Source organism: Xiphophorus maculatus, chromosome 21, assembly GCF_002775205.1.
Source record: "Xiphophorus maculatus strain JP 163 A chromosome 21, X_maculatus-5.0-male, whole genome shotgun sequence".
Taxonomy (NCBI): Eukaryota; Metazoa; Chordata; class Actinopteri; order Cyprinodontiformes; family Poeciliidae; genus Xiphophorus; species Xiphophorus maculatus.
In genome coordinates this window covers 1,665,663-1,688,344 of record NC_036463.1, presented here as the reverse complement: position 1 = coordinate 1,688,344, position 22,682 = coordinate 1,665,663, and the positions used below count along the sequence as shown (strand labels likewise).

The following is a 22,682-nucleotide window of genomic DNA, read 5'->3' as shown; positions in this document are numbered from 1 at the left end:
CAGTTTGAGCATATTGTAGTTCAGAGGAGACAGACAGAGGAATTCTCTGGGTTCATTAGATGTTCTTTAGAAATGATTAGCTGGAAGATAAATTCCTTGATTTCTGGTTTGGTATTCCTATTTATTTGAAATGATTTCAAATTAGCACTAGGAGGCAGAAGCAACATACAGAAAGACATTCTCTAGAGTTGAGAAGCTTTTCCATGAACCAGTGCCATTTTATGTGGCTAGTTAAAGCCGTTTTATTTAAGAAGAAGAATTACTTTATTCATCCCAGCAGGGAAATTATTTCGCAGTTACAGCAAGAATGTTTTTATACACAGATTAACACACACACGACAGGAGCTGCGTCTGCAGGCAGCCAGCTGAGCCGGCGCCATTTTTGAAGGAGGACATGCGGCAAAGGTCGTCGAGACCGGGAGTCGAACCCGCGACGTCTGCGGGTCTAAGGCCTCCAAATGTGGGGCGTGCTGTGGTGGCGCAGGGGGTTAGCACGCCCCAAAGAGCATTTTAAAAGCAGGCTCAGGAAGGATAAGCTGTTACAGCTGATGGATATAAAAACTTTAATGATGAAAACGATATGAGGATTTTGATGATCAGTTGTTTTGTCAGACTAATGAATGTGGATGCCAGGTATAGATTTTTTTTTGTCTCAGGTTTCTTCAGGTTTCCGCCCAGTGGAAAAGTAGCACTGCTGTCTTGCAGTGAGAAAGTCGTGGGTTTGAATCCCGGCCTGGGGGCTTTCTGTTTGCATGTTCTCCCCTTTCATGCATGAGTTTTCTCCAGGTACTCCAGCTTCCTCCACGGTCCATAAAGATGACTGTTGGGTTAATTCTTTTTAAATTAGCCTGTTCCAAACTTACACTGATGTACATTATAATCTCTATAGTATTTATTGTATGTTGTATGTACAGCGACCATGACTGTAAAGGTATTGTTACGGTTTTTCTAAGTCAGTTTGGTGCATTTCTCGAATCATTCTCTACATTTGCAAAACAGTAAGTGCTTTTCTCAAAAATAATTCATACAAACTGCAAAACGGCATGGATTACCTCCAATAGCCAGACTCTCTCAAACTTAGACCAGGCTGAATGATTAACATATAACCGCATCCTGCTTTGTGTCACAAACCAAATCCTGATGTCAGAGCGATATATGACCTCAACCTCCTCTGGCTCTCCTGTTTGGTCTCCTAACTCCTCTACCAGCCTCCTCTTCCTCCTTTTCTTTTCTCTGGCTGTTGACTCCATCCACATTGTTTTCCGTTGTCAGAAATGTGACATCATGTTGAGTTCCACTCCTGCTTTTCTTGTCATATTATGGCAATTAGATGAAAAAAATACACTTGGTGTTAACGTATTTTAGATTAAAATAATTTCGCAGATAAAGGCAGACATATGTGCTTGAGATCTTAATAACAGGAAGTGACATCATTTGATGTAATTTATATAACTGGAGTAATTCCACAAATTTATAGGGAAATAACCACATTATAATTTTATAATTGCATTGTATTTTATGATTGTGTATAGCACTTTGGTCCTGTCGGTGTATAAAGTGCTTCATAAATAAAGTTGGTATGATATAATAGATTTGAAAATATATTCTCAGACAAATGTTTTTTAAAATTTTATTTAGCGCAATATTAGATAGAGAGAGAGAGAGAGAGAGAGAGAGAGAGAGAGAGAGAGAGAGAGAGAGAGAGAGACGTGGAACTCCAAACAACACAAACACAGGTCCGGTCCGACACAGCTTGCTTCTTTCCGCTCCGTCCTGCGCGTCATTCGGTGTCTCCTTGTCTCGGGCAGCGGAAGCCCGATGAAACCGACTCAGTGAAAAAGGAGCGCTTCTTCTCAGTTCTTCTGCCTTTCAGCAGCAGGGCGTCTACTACAGCTGCCGCCTCCGTTAGCAGCGGAGACATGAGGAGCCCACTTGCCGGCGGTGTTGCCGTGACATTGTGGCTGTTAGTAGAGGTGAGTGCTGTCTGCCATTGTACCGATGTGTGTGTGGCTCCAGTTGGCTGTCAGAGGGGGAATGTGCTGGTTGTTGTGCCTGAGCTTCGGCTTTGCTCCGCCTGTGATGGAGCTCTGGTGGTGGCTTTAGAGTATTTCCATGGCTAGTTGCCAAATTCTACTTAAAACTGGTACCATGCAACATTTCTTCTCTCTGGGCAGAAATCAGACAGATAGTACAGGAAAGCCCTGAGTATTAGCCATCACTATGTCGCTGTCTACCAAGTTCAGCACGCAGCTGATTAGACAAAGAACCAGAGCGAAATCCCAAAGCTTGAGCCGAAGCAGCGGCATCCAGAGCTGGGTTGGCCGGCAGCAGTAGGCTGCTCTGACCTCCGCTGCTTTGTTTGGTAGGGGAAACTACCTGTCACCCTTTGTTTTTATGTTCATCCCGCCACGCGCACACACACACACACACACACACACACACACACACACACACACACGCACACGCACACGCACACACACACACACACACACACACGACCCCCCTCTCCCAACACACACACACATGTGCTCACTAAGGACAGAAGCTCTGTTTGATGAAGTTAGGAGAGGGCTGAGTATTGATCTAAGCTGTTCATATTCATATTTGTGCCATATCACATCACCTAAGGTGAATGAAACCACAGCTACCCCTGAAGTCAGCACAATGTGGTCCACCATGACAGTGTGTCTATTCATGGAATATTAATCCTCATGATTATTTTATTTGTGTAAGCTGAGTGTGTCTGCATCACTAAGACTGGAGGACGATCATCTGGCCTTCTGCCTGCGTTTTACCCAATAAACTTTAAAAGTCTGTGTAAGTTTCAGCAGTTGGTGGTTTGAATTTAATAGCCAATTATTTTCATTAGGATCTTATCAGCTGTAAGACTCTGACTATATCACATAAACAGTAATTTCTCTATCAGTGTGTGGTATTTTCCAAAGAACAATGTGGACAGTAGTCCAAGCCACATGCATCCATGCTCTGCATGCTGATTATGTTCAGTCAGATATAGATGCTCACACCCGATTGTTGTCAGAATGCTGAAGTATGAATAAGGCAAAAAAAAAAAACTTTATTTCACTAGATAAAAATCACAAACTGTTTCAGCAAACAGGCTAAAATGGCAGTATCATGCCACAGTTTGGCCACAGGACTAGGAAGATTTCTATAAAGGTAGAAAGTAAAATCTATTGAGCAAAATCACAAGATAACATGATTACACTTCAAGATGAGGTGAAAACCTGGAGAGGAAAATCTAAATACTGGACCTGAAGGCTTGGTCACGGGGTTCTGACAGAAGATTGGATAAATGGATTACGGATCAGAGTGTATTTTCTTAAAGAGCTGGCTGGCCGTCATCGGTGGACCTCCACTGGCCACCAATGGGTGTAGAGGCACGTTATTTCTCCACCAGTAGCATATTGAGCAGCAGAGGTGATTAACAGCGCTAAAACACTCCTCCTGGCTCTGATTGTTTGTTTCTGATCAGGAGTGGTGTATTCTACAGATCGCAATAGTAGCACTGGAAGGAGAAGGAGGGCCTTAATGTTCTTTTTGTTATAATGTTACGACATAGTAACAGTTTGAACACATGTAAAAACATATTTTCTTAAAAATTAAAGCTATTTTATTTTGAACAAAGTGAAAAGGAATGGCGAGAGTACAGTACCCTGTGGTGCTCCTGTGGTGCTAACCAGCTGGTCAGATACTCAGTTCTTCACTCTCACAACCTGTGGTCTGTTTGTGAGGTATCTCAGATCCAGGTGATTGTTGAAGTGTCTTCTGGAGTTTCTCACAGATCAGATGAATTGCGTTAAATTCACTGGAGAAATCAAAGAACATGATCTTCAGTGCTGCCTGCTTTGTCCAGATGACAGAGTTGTTGAAGCTGTAACCGGGGCAACAAGAAGATTTTACTTAATCTTCTGGGTGACCAAAGCTCATTTTACAGCCTGTCTTTTGCTGCGGTATCCTTACAGAGAATCTGTGACTCCTCTTGCTAGAACAGTTTACATATTATACTACCCTAACCCTATCCCCTGTGAGACGGACCTTTAACTCCCATCTCCGGTAGAACTTTGAACACGTTCCGGGGGAGTCGGGGGACATTGAGTCCGAGTGGACCATGTTCCCTGCCTCCATTGTCGAGGCAGCTTATCGGAGCTGTGGCCGCAAGGTTGTTGGTGTCTGTTGCTTCAGCAATGCTGTCAGGCTGACGAAGGAGTCCTATTGGGCCTTTTTGGCCTGTGGGACTCCGGAAGCAGCTGACGGCGGGCAAAGCGGCATGCGGCTCCCACGTCCAAGTTGCAAAATCTCGGGCATGGGAGGAGTTTGGAGAGGCCATGGAGAAAATACTTCTGCACGGCTTCGAGGCGATTCTGGTCCACCATCCGGCGTCTCAGGAGGGGGAAGCAGTACAGCACCAACACTGTTTACAGTGGGGATGGGGTGTGCTGCTGACCTAAACTCTGGATGCTGTGGGCCGGTGAGCAGAATACTTTGAAGACCTCCTCAATCCCACCATGCCTTCCATTGAGGAAGCTGAGCCTGGGGACTCTGGGTTGGGCTCTCCAATCTCTGGGGATGAGGTCACCGAGGTGGTTTAAAAGCTCCTTGGTGGCAGGGTCCCGGGGGTGGATGAGATCCGCCCGGAGTTCCTTAAGGCTCTGGATGTTGCAGGGTTGTGTTGGCAGAATCGACTCTGCAATATTGCATGGACATTGGGGGCAGTTCCCATGGATTGGCAGACTGGGGTGGTAGTCCCCCTGTTCAAAAAGGGTGACCGGAGGGTGTGCTCCAGTTATAGGTGGGTCACACTTTTAAGCCTCCCTGGCAAGGTCTATTCAGGGGTCTTGGAGAGGAGAGTTGGATAGTGGAACTTCGGATTCAGGAAGAGCAGTGTGGTTTTTGTCCTGGTCGTGGAACACTGGACCAGCTCTACAGGACTCAGCAGGGTCCTGGAGAGTGCATGGGAGTTCACCCAACCGTGATCACGGCAGATCAACCGTGATCTGCTACGTGTGTTTTGTGGACTTGGAGAAGGCGTTCGACCGTGTCCCTCGGGGAGCCATGTAGGGGGTTCTCCGGGAGTATGGGGTACCAGGCCCTTAGATACGGGCTGTCAGGTCCCTGTATGACCGGTGTCAGAGTCTGGTCCGCATTGCTGGCAGTAAGTCGGGCTCGTTTCCGGTGAGAGTTGGACTCCGCCAGGGCTGCCCTTTGTCACCGATTCTGTTCATTACTTTCATGGACAGAATTTCTAGGCGCAGCCAAGGTGTTGAGGGGATCCACTTTGGTGGCCTTAGGATCGCATCTCTGCTTTTTGCGGATGATGTGGTCCTGTTGGCTTCATCAGGTCGTGATCTGCAGCTCTTGCTGAAGCGGTTTGCAGCCTAGTGTGAAGCGACTGGGATGAGAATCAGTGCCTCCAAATACGAGGCCATGGTCTTGAGCCGGAAAAGGGTAGAGTGCCTTCTCTGGATCTGGGGGGTCAAGTATCTCGGGATCTTGTTCGCGAATGAGGGAAGAAAGGAGCAGGAGATCGACAGGCGGATTGGTGTAGCGTTTGCTGTGAAGCAAGCGCTGTACCGGTCTGTTGTGGTGAAAAGAGAGCTGAGCCAAAAGGAAAGCTCTCAATTTACCGGTCAGTCTACATTCTCACCCTCATGTATGGTCATGAGCTTTGGGTCATGACTTAAAGAACAAGATTGCAGATACAAGCGGCCGAAATGGGTTTTCTCCGTAGGGTGTCTGGGCTCTCCCTTAGAGATAGAGTGAGAAGCTCAGTCATTCTTGAGGGACTCAGAGTAGAGTCGCTGCTCCTTCACATTGAGATGAGTCAGTTGAGGTGGCTGGGCATCTGGTTTGGATACCTCCCTGGTGATTTGTTCTGGGCACGTCCCACCGGGAGGAGGCCCCGTCGAAGACCCAGGACACGCTGGAGGGACTATGTCTCTCAGCTGGCCTGGGAACGCCTTGGGATTCCCCCGGAGGAGCTGGAACAAGTGGCTGGGGAGAGGGGAATCTAGGCCTCCCTTATGAAGCTGCTTCCCCCGCAACCCGACCCTGGATAAAGTGGAAGAAATGGACCTTTATCCATTTCCTGATAAAGGTCCATCAGGTCTTTATGGACCTGATGGACCTTTATCAAACAATCAGTAGATATGTTTTTTTCTTTTGTGGTGTATTTCTTTTAAAAAAATGAATTAGCTAGAATTGGAATCTGTTCCCAGATTCTCAATCAGGAAATGAGAATTTAGCATCTGCTAATAAAAGTTTGGTCCCTATTCTTCGAGTTTGACTCGATCTTTGAAGTGAATGGGAAGAGTCAGCGTCAGCTAATAGTGACGCTCTTAATACTGCAGATGAAATGTGGCATACACTGTGAAGGATAGGGATGCCTTTGTGCCTGGTACATAGTGTCTGACTTACAGTCAAACATGACTGTACCTTCAGCTGAAGGAGGAACAGCTTGTCCTGCTCTCTCTTGTCCTTACTGATAAATTTGCCTGAGTTATTTTTTAAAGTGACAGTTTTTAAAGTTATATTTACATTATCAACATCATAACTGGATTACTTCAAATCTAAGGACTGGGGGATTTTCTTACTTTTATTTTTACCTTACTTTTCTTCATCTTCAAGTTGAACCAGGGCAAAATGGCTCCGGACGGCCCCAGGGACATTAGCAGTATTATACAACGACTTCAGTCTATAGAAATGAAGATTAAACTGCTGGAGGTGAACTTTGAGATCAACGCTACCTGTGGAAATGAGACAACTCTTTCTCAATTCAACGGAGAGGTCGTACGCCCCGCATCAAGCAGCCCACCCTGGAACGCTCTGGGTGCCAAGCCAAAGCAAAAGTCTCACACCGCAGATCCGATGAGGCGACTGACAGGGAGAACCCCTCACCTGGATGAATCAGCGTGGCCGGCTCTGAGCCGAAACCCATTTTCAACTTCAACACCTGCTCCACCAAAGAAAAATAAACAAGTAGCTGCAACCAAAACGGTTCCACCGTCCCCGCTCCCAAGGACAAAGCGACCAGCCCGGGCCTCAAAACATTCTGACTCTGTGGGAATCCCACTGAAAAACAGATTTTCTGTACTCCAGCCTGAGCCTCTGAGTGAAACCTCGCCTTCAAACATCAACAATGAGGCAAGACCATCACATCCACCCCCCAAAACCCCAAAGGACAAAGCTCTACCAGGAAAACGAAAGGTATCCCAAAAGTGCTTATTGTTGGAGATGAGGCAGTAAATGGAATCAGTCACGTTTGCAAGCCCAAGAAAACGAGAGCGATTTCTTTTCCTGGTGATACTGTATCTGATTTAACACGCAAAGTTCTCTCTCTAACCACTGATCAGCCAGATATCGAGTCTTTAGTTGTGCGTGTTGGAGCCAACGATCTGGCAAAACAGAAATCTGAGATTCTGAAAAAGGATTTTAATATTCTTCTGAACACTATGGGAAAATTAAAATTGAAGTTATTTCTCAGTGGTCCAATTCTATCACCTCAATGGGGAGACGAAAAACACTCCAGGCTGGACATGATAAACAAATGGCTGATTAAAACCTGCTCTGCCAGCTCAGTGACCTTCATCGATATCCTCTGGATCTATTGGCAGTGCTTTCACCTTTTTGGAAGAGGCGGATGCAATCTTAATAAACATGGGATAAAGCTACTCACTGCAAATCTTTTTCATTTTATCAACAAGGACAGCAACATGATCATCGCTTCAGAAGAACAGGCTCAAGGAGTTCTGACTAGGATGGAACCCTCTGCATATCAGGAGCAAACCGTTCCAAAACAAGCTGATACATCGACTGCAGACAGAGCGACTGGTTCACTTCCTCCTTCCCCCCTCCCTCTCTGCTCACCCACTCATTCACAGAATTCACAAAATACTTATGACGAAATGTCTTCTGGACCGGAGTTTCTTAAATTTACAGATGGAATGAATCAACAGGTTCGCTTCGGCACGTCTCTTTTTAGCGCTCACGTAGCAGACCTCACTTCATTTAAGCCACCTGACTCTAACTTCCCAGAGGATCCATCACTCTGCTTTTCTGAGGTCTGAGACCGGGGTCCAGATATTATCTTTTCACCTGTCTTACTCCAGAATGTGTCTGGCCCCCCGGCACTACAAAACAGGACATTACCTGTCCGGATAAAGAAAATTTACAAAATACAGAAACATAAAATACAGCAGACCTAATTCGAACCTCAGACTGTTCCCCTGCCTAAAGGAACCTCAGACTGAAGAACTTTTGGCCTCCAAGTCACTTAAACTAGCTCTTTTAAATACCAGATCTCTCTGTGCTAAAGCCCTATTAATTAATGATTTTATCACTGAGCATAATATCGATGTTATGTTTCTGACATAAACATGGTTGAATGACAATAATGAACCAATTGTACTAATTGAATCAGCGCCTCCTAACTACAATTTCTTAAGTGAGAATAGAAAACATAAAAAAGGAGGAGGCGTGCTTCAATATAACAGGACGTGAAATACGGACATGTCCCGGGAAATACGGACGTTTGGTCACCCTACTTTAACCCACTTGGACAAACAGCAACCATCACAAAACATTCTCTCAAAGAAAACACAGAGAAACATTTAATCAAATCTACTCTTCTTCCTCACCCTTAAGCTGTAATGACATAGATAAGTTGGTAAATGATTTTCAGTATAAAGTTTCAGATATCATTGATTCCGTTGCCCCAATTAAAATGAAGGTTGTGTCTGATAGGAAGAAATCTCCATGGAGAAATGCACAAACAGTTAGATCTGCAAGACAACTCTGCCGTAGGGCAGAACGAAAATGGCGTAAAACTCAACTTCACGTTCACTATGACATCTATAAAGAAAGACTATGTAACTATCATTTAACACTAAAACATGCAAGAGAGGCTTTCTTTGCAGATGTCATAAACATAAACAAAAACATTAACAATGCTCGAGTTTTATTTGCAACAGTTGACAGGCTCACAAACCCTCCTATGACGTTACCACCTGAATTCCAATGTATTGCCGCCTGTAACCAGTTTTCCAGCTTCTTTTCAGAGAAAATGTAAAAAATCAGATGATTAATCTGCACATCCACTTTAAAGTCAGTACCAATGCTGTGCCCAAACAAAACAAATACAGGACAAATGACCCAATTTCAACTACTTAATTATAAAACCCTAGAGGAAATTATAAGTCAGTTAAGCTCAAGTTCCTGCTGTCTGGATGTTTTACCCTCACATTTCTTTAAGAAAGTCCTGCCTATTATTGCTACTGATCTGATCCAAATAGTAAACTTATCGCTCTCATCAGGCGTTTTCCCCCAGGCTTTGAAAACAGCAGTAATCAAGCCACTTATAAAAAAGAACAATCTGGACAAATCTCTACTTTGAACTACAGGTCGATCTCCAACCTCCCATTCATCAGCAAAGTTATTGAAAAAGCTGTGTGTAAACAATTAAATAGCTTCCTAACGATAACCAACCGCTTTGACTCCTTTCAATCTGGTTTTCATGCTCACCACAGCACATAGACTGCCCTTGTAAAAGTGTTCAATGATATCCATATAAATACAGACTGTGGGAGAACCACAGTGCTGGTTCTGTTGGACCTCAGTGCAGCTTTTGACACTGTTGACCATGACATAGTACTGAATCGACTGGAGAGTTGGGTCGGACTCTCTGGTCCAGTGCTTAACTGGTTTGAATCTTACATAAAGAACAGGGATTTCTTTGTTTCAATTGGAAACTTCTCATCAAAAAGGTCAAAGGTCACATGTGGGGTACCCCAAGGTTCAATCCTAGGACCCCTCTTATTTAATATTTATATACTCCCACAGAGTATGCTCTGTTATAACAGAAAATAATATTAGCTACCATAACTATGCAGTTGACACACAGCTCTACATTACGATGTCACCAGGTGACTCAGAACTCATCCAATCACTGAACAGATGCTTAGAACAGATAAATGTGTGGATGTGCCAAAACTTTCTCCAGCTGAACAGAAACAAAGCTGAAGTTATTATTTTTGGATCCAAAGAGGAACTATCTCAGGTCTTTTGGTTCTGGTCTGCTCTGCATCCCCGGAACCAGAACCAAACAAGGAGAAGCAGCATTCAGCATCTATGCACCACAAATTTGGAACATACTTCCAGAATACTCTGAAACAGCTGAAACATTGAGTTCCTTTAAATCTCGACTAAAAACCCACCTGTTTAGGATTGTATTTGAAACGTAATCAATTACACATTTAATGATGGAACTTGACTTAATGTCATGGTCTGATTGTTGATTCTATGTTGAAATTGCACAAAAATCCGTGAGGGACGACAGAGTCCCAGAGCGAAATTCCGTGAAAGAGGTGTACGGAGTCTAGTGCGGGCAGAAAAACAGCGAGTGACTGAGGGTCACTGCGCATAACACAAACCCTGTTAGAATTCTAGACACTAACAGGTACCATAGAATTGCACACAAAAAAAATCCGTGAGGGACGGCGGAGTCCTAGCTTGAAATTCCTTGAAAGAGGTGTACGAAGCCTTGTGCCAGAAGCCGATTAAAATGGGCTTCTGGCACATCGTTTTAAACTGTGTGATTGTGAGCGTGAGTGAGAATAAAAATAGCAATAGGTATTTTGTTCCATATAACACAGTAGGAGTGTAACAAGTAAACCTTTTATGGATGCAAACTCGACTAAAAACCCACCTGCTTAGGATTGTATTTGAAACACCATCAATTACAAATTACAAACCTGACGTGTTTTGATTATTGATTCTATGTTGCATTGTGTTTCTGTGTTTGATATGATGTAAAGCACTTTGAAATGCCTTGTTGCTGAAATGTGCTATACAAATGCAATTTGATTGACTGATTGATTGAATATTATTTCCTATTCCATGTGACATATCATTCTGAGTTCATATCACTACGTATAAGATCTAAAATAAGTTTGTAGTGTAAGAGTTTTTCTGTTTGTGTGATGCAGAAAAAAAGAGGTTATGTGTTTGTGAAAGAAGAGAGAAAACAACAAAACAAGCAGCTTCTGTAGCATTGATCTGTGTCTAGATGGTGACACCATGACTTTCCTACTTTAACTTTATCACAGTATTCAAATTTTCTGAGACGCTGAATTTGAGGTTTTCATTGTCTGTAAGACATAATCGTCACAATTACAAGAAATAAAAGCTTGAAAGATTTCACCATGTGATAAATCTGTATAATGAGCTTCATGCTCTGAAATCAGAAACTTTATAATATAATGTTTTTTTTTTTTTACTGTGTATCAATAAAGTGTAATACTAATGTTTAATTTGTGAAAGCATAGAATACTTAGCTTTTTCTTTGCTTATTTGGCCTTCACGGCCACTGTAGAATGAGACAAGCATGAAAATCACAAATTTATAGATGGTTACTTTACTATTCTACAATTCAATTTGGTTTTCAAAATTACAATTTTTGTAGTCTGCCCTGTTAGAGCATGAGTAAATGACTGTGTCATTTCAGAGATTGGTTAATCGTTATGGTAACGCCTGTCTGCAGCCCTGGGATACCCAGAGGGGGTTTCCACAGTGTGATAGCTCAACAATAGATATCACTCAGTGATATCTATATCTATACTCTCAGTGATCCATTCTCACTGAGAGTATCGGGTGTTTTCCCCGCTTCGTACATTTCCCATTTCCTGTTTACTTCAGTCCAAATACACCAAGTTTATGAAATGATGATCGCTGGGTGTATCCTGCTTTTTGATGTCCAAGGCATCATGAGTGGTCAGGAGACATCAATAAGACAGGAAGGAGAGGAGGAAGTGGAGGGATGGGAGATCAGAGAGTGTTTGAGTGAAAGAGAATGTTCAAATCAAGCAAATGTGTGTAGTCAGTGATTGAAAGTAGTCATTGTTACCACTTACCTTTTCCATATCAAGTTCTAAGGGCTGCAATTATAACCTGGTAATTACTAGATGCTCTATTTGCAGGATTATATAAATGTAACATAGGTTGCAGAAATCAAGAATTGAATGTTTGACATTCTCTCTTCCTATGAATCCATGCAACTTCAAAGGCAAAAATCATCCAGATCATTGCACACTGCTGCAGTTCAGTATGTACATGTTTGAGCTCTTGACGCCCCAGATGTCTCCCAGCCAACAGCCAACTGATCTGCCTTTATGGAATAACAGGAAAATGCATGCTCTAGTTGTGTGTAGTGGCAGCTTCTGTCCTATGGGAGCTGCAGGAACAGTTTCCTGCAGCTCAAATCGTGCAGTCTACAAAACATCATGCCAGCTGAGGTAGCCAAAAAGCAAATCAAAACAAAAATGGGTCAGAAGTATATCATTTAAGGATTATTTTTTATTACTTGGCATAGAAAGCGAATAGTGCTTATCTCTAGTTTTATCAGCAGATATCAATTATGATATGCTGATACATTATTGATGTATCTGGGATTCACCCATCCAGGTATGACACACATACTCACAGTGGCTTGGGAAAATATTCACCCCTCTTTGCATTTTTTCTGCTTTCTTACATTCCAACCTGTATATAAAAGGTTTTAATCTACATTCCACATCATGCATCTGCATAAAATTTGTGAAAACATTTTTAATTAAAAACTGAAATGAATAAGTATTCACCTGTTTCTATGTATTCATACATAGAAAAGATAAACATTTTACCATTTTTATTTTTGCTCTGTGTAATTGCTGCACATTTTGGACCTGCATGGTTGATCTGCAACATTTCCAGTTTTCTGAAACTTGCAAATAAGTTTTTCCACAGTGTCGTGTGTGATGCTCGTTCCATGTTTTCTATTAAAGTTTCGTGCAACCTTGCGACTGCTTCCTGATCCAGCCATCAGTATAATTTCAATTTGCTCTTTTGTCAAAAGCATCTGAAGCATGGGTATCTGAAATATAAAAGAAATATACATTTTATATTCTCCTACGTATGGAAACTTATGGCCAACCCTGTAGATCGTTCCTCTTTATGTCCAGAGATAACTTCAGTTTTGTTTCTTTCAGCTGGAGAAAGTTTTGGCACATCCACACATTTATCTGTTCTACGTTTAGTGATTGGATGGTTTCAGTCACCTGGTGACATCATAATGTAGAGCTGTGAAAACTAATCTAATTATTTGTTATAAAATTTCACATCTCATATAATATCTCTTATCTTACTGTCTCTGTCCTGATAATGCTCAGAATTCTAACACTTTTTTTGGAGTTTTCTTTATTCACCATTAGTCAGGCAGCAGTTCTGCTGCTTTTCTCATGCAGGTTTGACCTGAAAGCTTTTGTTTATGTAGTCAGTTTTTAATATTCACATTAGTCAATGTTACCCTAATTATAACCTTATTTTCTTTTACAGTGTGTTGAAGCCAAGAAGTTTTGCTGGTATTTTGAGGAACGATATCCTGCATATTTTGTGTAAGTCCAATTCCATTAACTACATTTTTAACCTTTGCAATTATCTGCATATTAAAACAGGCATTGGCATATAAAATGAATTATAATAACTTGGAAAGTTATTTCATTTAATTCTTTAAATGAAAAAGTACAGGCAAACTTTTTTGTTGATTAATTGCACACACAGTGATGTAGTTCAATCATTTCTTTCTCTTCAATATGGTTTTACTTCTGACAACCCAGAAAAAAAGTGGTAACACTTTATTTGACAGGTTGTGAATAAGACTGTCATGGCACCATCATAAACATGACATAACACCTGTCATGAACATGAGTAAGTCTTCATGAATATTTATGACTGTTGCCATAAAGTGTCATTCAGTAAATTATGACACTTTTAATACAAAGTTGACATTATTCAAAATGTCTTTGTTATGACAACTTGACATTTAACCAAGATATCATGATCTGACATAAATTTGTTATAAAAGTATTACTGATTAAACTTGAACAATTATGTAGCTTTATATTATTAAGGCTAAAGCTTAATCAGTGTTACCAAAAAAGTTCTCCAAAAATGTGTGCATTTCATAAGATGGAATTTTAGATGTATAATGAACTTATGCATAGACACCAATAAAGTTTGAAAAATCAATTTTGAATCTATTTATCAGTTCCTCCATTGATATTGTAAAAATTTGGAGTAGCAAAATAGCAGACAGGAAGTGTTTTTACTCACAAAATGGCATCTTAAGCATAATGTTAACCTACTTTTAGATGGAGGAAACAGAAACCAAGGCATTAAGAAAAGACATCACACTGCTGACTTTATCTGGATGAGCTGTGAAATCACATCTGTGTGCATCAGGATAAACTTTGCAAGTCATCGACAACTGTAGACCTGTTGCCCTGACAACAGGTACTGAGTAAGCAAACAAGCACATATCAGGACCCCTGCAGTTTGCTTATCAACTTCTCACCAACATTTATATGTTGGTGAGTTATACTCACCAACATATAAAATAAAATAATTCAACCTGACAGTTAAATACTTTAATCAACAAACTCACTAAGCTAGTAACTAAACTAAACCAGAGAGAAAAACATTCAAGAATGATGAAAACTAAACTACTAACAGTAAACAATAAATAAAACCAATAATAGTCATGTTCAGTAAACAAGAATATTTGTGCCACTTGTCAGATTAAAAGTACGTTTTGAATATAATAAGCTTTAAGTGTTGGGTTCTGCAGGGGAGTGGTTTCTCTACATTTACAGGGTGGCAGGCGGACGGGATCCAGCTAGTGCTCATCAAGACCAATCAGCGAAGGCCTTTAATAGGAGCGGCTTCCCTGAGGCAGACGCCAGATGATTTTGCTTCTATAGTGGTACACTCTGGCTCTCTGTGCTGCTGTTACTGTGTTTAACTTGTTCTGATTCCTCTCTCATCTATTCCCTCCTCAGAGAACCAGCCCTGATCACCCCCTGGTGCTCAGACTACCTAATTACCTGATCCTCGCTGCTCTGCTAAAACTAGCTCCTGGATACCTCCACAACCACCAGCCAGCTGCTGCCTGTCCACCCTCAGTCTCATGCTGGAACTCCTCCCCCCGGAAATCCCACACTGCACCGACTGCTGGAAAACCCATGTACCCACCTCTGCTCATCCTAACCCTCAGCCAGTAAGCCATCACCAGGTTACACCATCATTCCCTTCATTTGCTTCCCTCTTTAACCACTCACCTTTCCTCAGTTCCTCCTCTGGCCCGGTTCCTCCCTGCTGCTGCAGATCAACGCCTCTCTATTCTCTCCCCATTTGCACTCATTATTCAATAAATCTGTTAAACTGCGCTTGGTGTCCGTAGTTGTTGCTTGCCTTCGAGTCCTGGTAACCCCTCACCATGACATTAAGCAGGTATTAAACATTCCTTTCATTAAGCCCACATTCTTCAAAGCACATTATGTTTTTAAGAATTGTCATATTCTATTTTTGAATGTCATGTTTTCAATATCTGTAAGTGGAAAATCATCATAATTAACAAAACAAATTTAGGCCTACAACCATCCATCTGTTTGTAGTTAATGTGCTTCACTTAGTAAAAAAGCTCCTAAAATAAATAAATTGATTGGGTCTGATGAAATATCACAGTTTAACATAAACTGTGAATGTCGAGAAATCAGATTTATTTAGGAAGTGTTTGTAAATGAAACTAATATTTACACTAATTTAGATCAGGTGAACCAGAAACACTGTGGGCTCTCACTCTGCCATGTAAAGAAATGACTCATAGGATGACATTTATACAGTCCAGTATAAATATGTATGCTTAAAAATTAAGGTATGTATCGGTGAGACCAAATGAACTCCATATTTTTATTGATTAGTTTAGACGTATTCACACATTTGGTTTGTGTTTCAACAAGTTCACAATGCAAAGCAGAGGAGAAACAAAACATTCATTTGAGATAATGTTTGATTAAATTTTGCTGAATCAGAAATCAATATCCTCTTGGACAATTGATTCTTCGTCTATTGATCAGTCACTGCAGTGATAGATCTAATTTAGTATTTTTAATACTAAAATGGTGGATTAAACATCTTAAACATACATAAAGATACGAGTTCTACTGTTTTAAGCACTGTTGATTGCTTAAAATAGTTATTTTAAGCAATCAAAACACCGTAAAAAACTTAATTAATTGTTTATGAGCAACAGCGATTCCCACGGTTTTCTGCATGAGCAGGAAGAAGCCATGTTTGGGATTGCAGGAGCTAGCAGAGCTAGCTCTGCTAGCTCCTGCAATCCTGCAAGCCTCGAAGAGTTCTTGCTTCAACAGTGTTTGAACGGAACTTCATTTTTTCCTACCCAGCAGACTCCAGAGCTATCTCAACTCTGCTCCTACTTGAACACTACTAAAGTAGTCGACCTAAAGTCTTAATTTTAGGTCGCTAGCTCCTGCAGCTTTAGGAGATGGCTCTATCACCAGAGTAATTAGAAAACACCACACACTTTGTGAACACCTGAACTCCACTCTGACAAGGCCTACAGAACCAGAACCAAACATGAAGAAACAGCTTTCAGCTTCTATGCACCATAAGGTATAATTCAGAAAATTAATCAAATAAACCAATCATACACTCAGACAGGATGACTCTTCAGTTGGTCATATTTCCCACATGTACTGTGTAAAAGAAACATCTCCAGTAGAGACTGTAATGATCATAGGTGCAAATATTTCCTCCTTCCTGAAGCTGCTGTTTCTCATCCTAAAACTAGTTTGAGATTCGAGAGACTGAGGTATATACTGTTTTTTTATTCATCGTTCATCCTGCTTTCTGTCATATGCAAACAAGTTCTGTTATTGATCTGTGTTATTAATGCAGATTTCCCACTGTTCTCCATAGGCCATCACAGTTGGCCTGAGTTCTGAATATTTGGTTTCCAGGCTGCTGCTCATGTGGTTTAAAAGGACATTTAAGATTTTGTTTGCAATGTACAAAGTATGATTAATGCCAGCATTAAAATACAAAATGTGTGTCTGTTAATGTGATACCTGTGAGAAAATATCACAGCTTGTCTCTTTAGCTCTCGGGTGAAGGCAGACGCTTTTTTCCTCTACTCTACCCATTCTGACCCTGCTTGCTGTTTTTGAGCATCATACTTCATAGAATCAAACATGGAGAATCAACATTTATCTTATGCCTATCTTTTTATCTTTTTTCTTTTTCCTTTGGTTTGTTATTTTGTTTGCATTTCCTTCTATTCATGTAAAGCACTTTACCTTTTTGCTGAAAATATGCTATGTAGATATAACCTTAACTTATAAGGTTAAGGTTATATCTTAACCTGGAAATCTGGAACAAACTTACCTTATCTTGATGTAAAGCAGTTGCTTTATGTCAGGGAATGAGTTTGGTGTCTGCTGTATGGTCCCATAAATTATTTACTGACACACATTAATGGTTAAAGCAAGTAGCCCCTAATCTTCCAACATTCCCCCAAACATTGCAGCTTTCTTGCTAAAGTCACCAGACTCAAAGTGAATAAAGTTCCAGCACCTGACAGCTTACAGGAGTTTCTTGTTCCACTCTAACAGCTGAGTCAGCACTTCTCTCAGTTGCAGGGGAAAGAAGGGGTGGGGAGGGGGACAACAACAAGCAGCTTACAGTACCTTGCTGGAGCTGAAGATTCCACTATCCATCTGCTGCAACAAACCCATTGTCATCTGAACAAAGCAGGCATGTTCAGTTATCTTATAATGACTCTTCAAATAATTGTACAACAAGAGAGACTGTGAAGCTATGTCCACACTAAAACATGCCACATGAAACATTGTTTTTGGAGCTCATAAAAAAATAACAACAATGCTCAAGCATTGTTGATATTTTATCTTCAACAGTTAATAGGCTCACAAATCCCTCCTCTGACTGTTCCGTTTGAACTCCACTCTGACACGGCCTGCAGAACCAGAACCAAACATGAAGAAACAGCTTTCAGCTTCTATGAACCACAAATCTGGAACAAACTTACAAAAAATCTAGACTAAAAATCCACATGTTTACAGTTGCTTTTGAAACATAATAAATGGAACATTGACCAATTGATGATTTTGATGGTGACACTCATCGAAATGTTATATTTGGGGGTTTTTTCTCAATTATTGACTGCATGGTGATTTGGTATTTTTGTGTTTTTAGCACTTTGAACTGCTTTGTCACTGAAATGTGCTGTATAAATAAACTTGACTGATTGACTTAATTTCTCTTTGTGATTAATAAATTATTTTGGAATTGAATCTAATTAAAATGAATATAACAGACCAGACTTTGGCATGGCCCTTTAGCATGTTCTTCTTCTTCTGTCTGTGACCTGTTGGTCTGTCTGTCTGTTTTGTTGCAGATGTCGCTCCTATGAGGACTGCTGTGGAACTCGCTGCTGTGTTAGAGCCTTGTCCATTCAGAGATTATGGTATTTCTGGTGAATTCCCCTAATCTACTTCTGCTTTACACCTAAAATAACAAATTATCTTAAGATATTCAAGCTGGCAGATTTTTAAAGTCTCGGTAAAATGCCTGGTGTTATTAAGATCCACTTCAATCTGGAGAGACTCAGACGGAGATAGGAAGACAATTAGAAGAGTTTATTGACAAACAGAATTTAAAGTCTTTGGCGCTCGGGCCCCGGCTGGGGATAACGGTTATCGCAGCGTTAGCAATAGGCTTCAGATGAGCATCCCCGATGCTGTTAGGAACGTCATCCCCCAGGGCCCGGCACTGGTGGTGGAGGTTGAAGAAGGGTGCGGGCCTCAGGACCGGGCGAATGGAGGAGAAGGGGTGGTTGTGGGTTGAGCTCGGCTGGAGAGCGAAGGACACCATGAATAAAGGTCCTTATCAGCTGGGACTTGGTCGATGATTGGACGTGACGTGGCTTGGTCCGGCGTTGATAGGTCGACGATTGTGGGCAGGTCGCTTCAATTAACGGGTCCCGGTGGGGATAAAAGAGTCTTCCAGTTTGAATTTGCGCCTAGGCTTCATTGCAACCATGAGCCTAGTAGACTCTCTGAAGCGGGACAAGCGGCTTCTCTTTCTCTTGTATTAATTTTAACTTTTGATATTTTTTGCTTTTTAGTAGTTATTGTATAACTATAACAACAGAGTTTGCTGTTGCCTGCCTTCACAGCAGAGTTACTCTTAAATTGTAAGACTCTGTGGATTGTTTTATTATTTTCTGATCTACAAGTTTAGAGTCGTGATGAAAATAAAGAACTATCAACTTGGAATAAATTTGGAGGTAAATGCTGGACAATGAGACAACCTTACCACTGATTCAAGCAAATGAAGGGACTGACAGACAACTATTCACCCCGGGAACAATCAGAAATCTAGAAAGATAATTTTATTCACTCAAAATCAGGATGTTTATCAATGACTGCTGTTTGACATGGAGAGAATACATACAGTAGGCTGCTAATAATCAATAAATGGCTTTAAAAAGCATGCACTGCCAAACTGGACTTTATCAATAACTTTAGAGTTTTCTGGGAATGTCAACATCTCTTCAAGGCAAATGGATTTTGTCTGAATAAATCTGGACTTCAAACATCTTTTGCTCCAAACAGCGGGCCTCAGTCAGATAATATGAAGATATGCTGAACCTCAGCTTCTGCCTTTCTGAGATAACAGGAGAACATCAAGGACAGGTGGCCAAGACAGGATCTCTATATCATAATAATGGCTGATAGGATGGAACCAACAAATGGATTCTATCAACTCAGTTTATTTCTACAGTGTTATTTCACAACAAATGTCTTTACATAACAATGTCTTTTAACACTTAATAATAGTCACGCATACTTTCCAATTGATCCTAACTGTTGAGCAGTGCGTTAAGGTCCGTTAATTATTCAAAGTACGTAATTTAAAACGTTTTCTATCTAAGGAAGCCCAGCAGAACTTGGAACCTTTGACTTCCAGCACTCTCCTCCTGGATGACAATAAGGAAGTAAAAAAATGCTCAGGTAGCCAGTAGCCCATGGAAGTAGCTCAGGATAACCTAAGTCAGTCTAACTATATAAGCTTTAGGGTTCCATGTTTTGCTCCAGGAGACATAAAAGGTGTGACGTGTTGGAGGATGTTGTTCTGTTGTCTTCACACCAGGCAGGCAAATGGTGGCACTCCAAATAGGCGTTGTCTTCCAGTCCACAGGTGGTCAGCCCAATCCCTTTGATAGAATGTGATTCTCCCATGTGACACTAACCTTCAGAGCAATAGATTATGAATCGATCCCCACTTGGGAAAGGAAGGGACATTGTGTCACTATACGTTTGCTGTAATTCCAGTAAATAAATTGTGGTGTTTCTCTCTCAGCAGAAGAATTTTAAAAACGGTATTGGACTGTAAGTGCTAATTTGGGATTAGCACTCTGGTGTTGTGATCCAGAGGTAACATTGAGGCACTCTACTTGGGACTGAAGCAATCTGTTTGAGGAGCAGCTTCTGTACTTTAATATTACAACATGTTGTGTTTTCCTCTCAGGGTCCTGCTCATGATGGGGGTGTTGTTCTGCTGCGGTGCTGGCTTCTTCATCCGCAGAAGGATGTATCCTTCTCCTCTGAGAGATGAGCCAACCTTCAATGTGTCCTTCACCAGGCAACCTGTCACCTCTCCAGGTAAAGCCTTGTTGTTTTCAGTTGCTATGCTGCAAACAGCTGTTGTAGTTATTGCTTGTTGTCTGTTCAATAAAAACTGAATACAAAATGTTTAGCAAAGACATCTGACATCGGGGGGGTGTTTGCAGTTTCCCAGCAGCCAAGCAGCATACAGAGCTTTGGGGTGAACAGGATGGCTGGAGGTGACCCTGGGATGACATTGACCCAGGCTGCGTATCGTTCACAGCCGGGCTCCACCCAGATGATGATGTGGTCCTACCCGCCACCTCCATCCTACTGTAACCACCCACCGCCACCTTATGAAAAAATCATCCAGAATGACAACAAGAAGTAGTGTCTTCAAAGCGCTAACCAAGTGGAACATGAGAAGGGAAGAAGAGTGATGGAGACAAAGTGCAGCTAAAGCTGAGGAGAACAAGGACCAGTCTGCTGTTTGCAGGTTCATGCTAACTGACTTTGTGTGAAGACTAAATGACACAGGTCTACTGTTGAAAATAAGCACAAAAATAGACCCACGCACTCTGGTTCTGTTCTAGAACACACACACAGCCTGACTGGAACTCATCTCACTGCGTCTGTGCAGAGAAAGTCATGGACCGTTACTATGGATTAAAATGTTGCAGAAACTGGTCTCTCTCCACCAAAAAACATTAAAAAAAAAAACCTGGAAGGATGGCACAGGTTTCCCAGCATGCAACATGAGCTTCTTCATCAATAAGTTATTGATGTATTTTCTTTGTATATGATGATGACTTGATGTGGTAGTTGGTGACTAACATTAAGTGTCACCTAAAGACATCCTAGTGGTGACAAAAGTGCAGCTCCAGGTGTGGTTGAACTCATTTTCACTCTTGAGCATCTTTTTAATGGAATGGTTCTGTCTTCCTGTCATATTATCCATTTGATTCTTTGTTCAAAGAAATAATACAAGAAACTTGTTGATTTGCGCAGGGATTATTAGGAACTGTGATCCAGTTCCTTGACCCAGTGCAGCTTGATGCTTTCTTTCCTAGTTTTATTAAACAAAAAACTAAAGCTTAAGCTGGAGTTCTCTTATCAAGCCCCTTAGGTGAGGGGGGGTGTTTTAGCCACCGTGTGTCACAGGCTCACTGGAAGAGGGAGGGTGTGAATTATAAATTAGGCCAGTTTGTGAGTTCAATAAAACCTTTTGTCCCTTAACATTCATGTTGATTCACTTGACTTTTTGGTCTTCAACACCCTCAACAGAACAGCTTGGCCCCTGCCAGGGATCCTGACTTTTATCCATTTTCCTTAACACTAGGATGATACAGTTTTCGAGTCCTTCCCATATCGGCTCAGCAGGGCCAATAGGCCGGAGTCCACCCTGACGACTCTGATGGCTCAAATTAGCATCCCTTCTTCAATTGTAAATGTGGTCGTTGACCGTCAGGCCAGAAGGTAGGAATGTGAATAGTCCATGTTGGGGGTGGGTATCTATGATACCTGCAGGAGATCAGGTCTCCTGTAGGTAGTGCTCTTCAGTTTAGTTTTGAAGCATACATGAAGTGTTTTTGGAGAGATGTGACCTTTTGCAGCTGATCCATGATGTTGTGCTGCATTATCCAGGTCATTTTGCCAAATGTACATAGAGTTTGCAAAACATAGAATCTGTTTCAAAAAATATGCAAAGGTTTTTCTAAAAGAAATTAGTAATGTTTCTCTTTGAAATAAAGCTAAGAGGGTATAACATGACAGTTTAGAAATAAACTAACCAAATTAATTGTGTTGATCCACCTCAAAAAAATCATGCAAAAAGTGTAAGCAAAAGAAATCTGGGAGACTTTGCACATGCAAATTTGCATGCAGCCTTTTGTGCTGTGGAGGATAAATAGGTGACTGCTTCACCTATTTAGTTCACAAGAACTAATGGCATTTATTTCAGTCATAATCTTGCGGGGGGTGACCAAGGTTCCATCACTATGTGACAGCTGGTCAGCAAACCTGGCAAACATGATTGACATGGCAGCACTGAATGCACATGTGCTTTATCAGGCATGCATTGGGGTGCAGGAGAGACGGGTGGACTTCCTGGTTGAGCTTGCAAAAGAGTTCGGTAACTCTCATGTGAGT

General features: G+C 41.4%; 1 protein-coding gene across 5 annotated transcripts; it reads left to right on the top strand.

Moving 5' to 3' along the window:
- The first annotated feature begins 1,707 nt into the window (after positions 1–1,707).
- Positions 1,708–21,924, top strand: vopp1 (VOPP1, WBP1/VOPP1 family member). 5 transcript variants are annotated; one of them, XM_023326778.1, is made up of 7 exons: positions 1,948–1,973; positions 13,384–13,442; positions 14,675–14,809; positions 14,886–15,103; positions 18,323–18,400; positions 20,458–20,591; positions 20,720–21,924. In XM_023326778.1, the coding sequence occupies exons 4-7, from the start codon at positions 15,069–15,071 to the stop codon at positions 20,923–20,925; spliced, it is 453 nt and encodes a 150-aa protein (XP_023182546.1). In that variant the 5' UTR covers positions 1,948–1,973; positions 13,384–13,442; positions 14,675–14,809; positions 14,886–15,068; the 3' UTR covers positions 20,926–21,924. The 5 variants fall into 5 exon arrangements, with proteins under 5 accessions (XP_023182545.1, XP_005816306.1, XP_023182546.1 ...); XM_023326779.1 differs by having other exon boundaries at positions 14,675–15,103; positions 18,323–18,391; XM_023326780.1 differs by lacking the exon at positions 1,948–1,973 and having other exon boundaries at positions 13,395–13,442; positions 14,700–14,809.
- The last annotated feature ends 758 nt before the right edge of the window (positions 21,925–22,682 follow it).